Source organism: Glossina fuscipes, unplaced genomic scaffold, assembly GCF_014805625.2.
Source record: "Glossina fuscipes isolate IAEA_lab_2018 unplaced genomic scaffold, Yale_Gfus_2 1, whole genome shotgun sequence".
Classification (NCBI taxonomy): Eukaryota; Metazoa; Arthropoda; class Insecta; order Diptera; family Glossinidae; genus Glossina; species Glossina fuscipes.
The window spans coordinates 8,458,744-8,462,020 of NW_023998415.1; the positions used below are offsets into that span (position 1 = coordinate 8,458,744).

The 3,277-nt window shown below is 29.8% G+C and overlaps 1 protein-coding gene across 1 annotated transcript; it reads left to right on the top strand.

The window, feature by feature from the left end:
* Window positions 1–640: 640 nt before the first annotated feature.
* Window positions 641–2,294, top strand: LOC119631649 (ribosomal L1 domain-containing protein CG13096). Its single transcript, XM_038024044.1, has 2 exons — window positions 641–1,246; window positions 1,300–2,294. Exons 1-2 carry the CDS (start codon window positions 738–740, stop codon window positions 2,129–2,131), a joined length of 1,341 nt encoding a protein of 446 aa, XP_037879972.1. The 5' UTR covers window positions 641–737; the 3' UTR covers window positions 2,132–2,294.
* The last annotated feature ends 983 nt before the right edge of the window (window positions 2,295–3,277 follow it).

The following is a 3,277-nucleotide window of genomic DNA, read 5'->3' on the forward strand; positions in this document are numbered from 1 at the left end:
ACCAAAAATAAAGAAATTAACATAAACATAAAAAAAATGTATAATTCTTAGTCTTGAGTTTTGCTAATTAGACTGAAGAGATATTGTTTTGTTAATCTGCATAATCTGCTTAAGTTTGATCACATGTACACGCAAATAAAGCAAAAGGATGTAACGCGCAAGAAGTACAGACAATATATTTTAAATTTAGAAATTATTTATCTCATATATAAGTCTATTTTGTATAATTTTAAACGCTTTTATGTTATACGATTTAAAATTTTAGTTTATATTCCATATTATTTTAAAGCAATGAGGGAAGTTTGTTTACAATTTTAAATATATATATCAAATCAAAACATTTAAACTATTTTGGTTCATTCATTATTTCTTGAGTCAAACAGAAATTTCGTTTGCTTTTACATTAATTTTCTAATCGTTGTTTTTCATGTATTTGTTGTCACATTTACGTTAATTTCTTCAATTTTATTGCTCAAACCATATGTTTTTGTTTATATCTAAAACGAATCTTTATCGTTTCTTTTAAAATAGTATGGTAGTGCGGCTTCTGATTATGTTTTCACTTGAGAGTTGTTAACCCGAAACAGAATAACGCGTTATTTTGTTAAGGCTGTTGTGTCAGCCCGTCCCAGCAGTCTGTTAGTAATACAATATTAAGCAACTCTTTTTAATGAAGCACGTGCTTACCAGCAAGACTGAAGCGGTGAAAAATACGATTTATTTTTTGGTTGATTAAAATGGAAAAATTCAAAAAGGAAGAGCTACATAAAGGAAAAAAATTGAAGTCTCTAAAGAAGAAGGTTTCTATAAAACCCAAAACCAAAGTTGCGGTGCCAAAACGGCTAACTGAAGGAAAACTAATAGGAAAGAAAAATAAATCCAAAACAGTATCAAAAGTAGCCACGAAAGAAAGTGGAAAATATGAAGAGAACTTAGAAAAGGAACTTGACGAGGAAACAAAACATTCTACAGTCTCGAAGAAAAGAAAAGCGGCTAAGAATACAACGGATGAACAGTATGATAACGGAAAGAAAGCGAAAGTTTTACCAAAGGTTGAGCCGATAGAGCTTGAAGAGAAATTTAACTCTATTGTTAATTACGGCAAAGTGCAAAAGATATGTAAGGCTCTCAAAACATTAGTTACAAAGGAAGTTGATGAGAAAAAGAGTATCTTTGATGATTATCGTTACTTGCTGAACGTGACTAGTTACAAAATTGCGGATTGTCCAAAGCGTATGGTTAAGTTGTAAGCTTGGAGTTCCTGATTTTTGTTTCATTAATTATATATATGAATTTTAGGAATCTGAAACACCCATTGGTTAATACTGACGAAGACGATGTGATTATTATTGTCGCAGATCTAAAGCGGGGAGGCGATCCTGAACTTACCATTCAACATTACGAAGATATTTTTCATAAAATGGAAATTACGGGGCTTAAAATTATGCCTTTTAGACAATTGCGGAAAGAATATACAACATTCGAAAGTCTTCGGAAGCTGGCTAATACATACGATTATTTCTTGTGTGATGGACGCATCATAGGCCACGTAAATGGTTTTTGTGGCAAAATATTTCAAAAATCGCGGACAACGTATCATTCTGTCCGCTTAAATAATCCGCAACTTTTCAAAAAAGAAATTGAACGCTCACTGAAACGAACCGCTTATCGACAACTGGAAAAGGGAAATCTATTTACTATTCCTGTTGGAAACAATCGATTCTCGCCACGCGAGCTAACTGAAAATATTTTGCATATTGTTAATCAATTGAAGGCAATATTTCCAGGGGGATTAAATAACATACGTAATATGCATTTAAAAATTGATATAAAAGGAACGTCATCTTTGCCATTGTACGTTAATTTGGCTGATCCTCCCGCAGAATGCCCTTACGTCATCGGTCCGCGCGAGCAGCGCGCATTGAAGTTGAAGAAAAAAGCGAATGAAGTTCTTTCCAAATTTTCATTAACGAAAACCGGCCAATTCGTTAAATTAAACAAACTACAATTAAGACGAAAACATAACTTAAAGGAAGCTCGAGAAAACCTTTCATCAAAAATTCATACTGGATCAGATGTAGATAATAGTGATGATATCCTGAAACAGGATATTGAAGATGAAACCGTATAATGCCGAGTATAAAATTTGTATTTTAAAAAATGAAAAACTTGTCAATTGCAGTAATGGAAAAGTAAATATACAGTTGTTCAAATATGAACAGACAATTTTTAACTTAAATATGATAATTTTGTCTAATTATTCGCTGGGTCCACTCTAATTTAACATAAAAAAACTAAGTAAATAAATAAAGTTTTGTATATTAATAAAAACATATTAATATTAATTTTAATATATTAACAATAACTAGTTGAGAAATAGTATCAGTATCATCGTGAATGCTATGGCATTCACTATATATTTAATTGCATTTGGGATATCACAAGAAATTTCTAAATAAATTCATTATCTCACTCAAAGTTTCAATGTTCGTCAATGTGTTAATTCCGATCACAAACTCAGATTTTGAGAATCGAATTCAACCAAAAAAAAAAACATAAAAATGTCGATGTTGCTATTATATGACAGTTGAAAGTAATAAAAAAATTTATTTTTTAAGATTACATGTATCAGCCGTAGTTAGTTTTACGCGGTTAGAAGTTCAAGATATATTAATGTCTTCAAAGGCTATTAATGTAATGTAATGATAGAATCAGTGAATAAATCTTATTTTTATGTGTCCGTCAAATAAACTTACTTACTACTTACTTTGTTTATTACGAAAGGGCTTTATATATTTCAAAATTTCTTCATAGAATATTGAAATTATCATTTTTACTTATAGATAAATTTGAGTTTTAAAAATTTATTTATCTTAATTCGGGAATGCGTTGTTTAGGGATAACTAGTATGTTCAAGTATTTTATAGCACAGCTCGCGAAAAACTTTTTATAATGAAGTAACTACAAAAGAAGTATACGATCTCGCGTATTGAAAGTTCGCTTGGCATCTCTAATTAAAGTAACAATTCCTTCAATTTTCCGACAAAAACCAACCATCATAACTACAGACCGAACAATCTTTATGTGGCAACATTGTGTATTAAAAATTTCATCAAATTTAATAAATTTGCTAAATAAATAGTAGTAAAATGAAATAATTAATAGATTTCATCTTTTTTCAAATTAGAAATTAAATTAATTACGGCTAAAATTGTTCAGATTTTAACATTACAACTACTTTGTTGGTATAATGATGTCTGTTTAATAAAAACAAAAA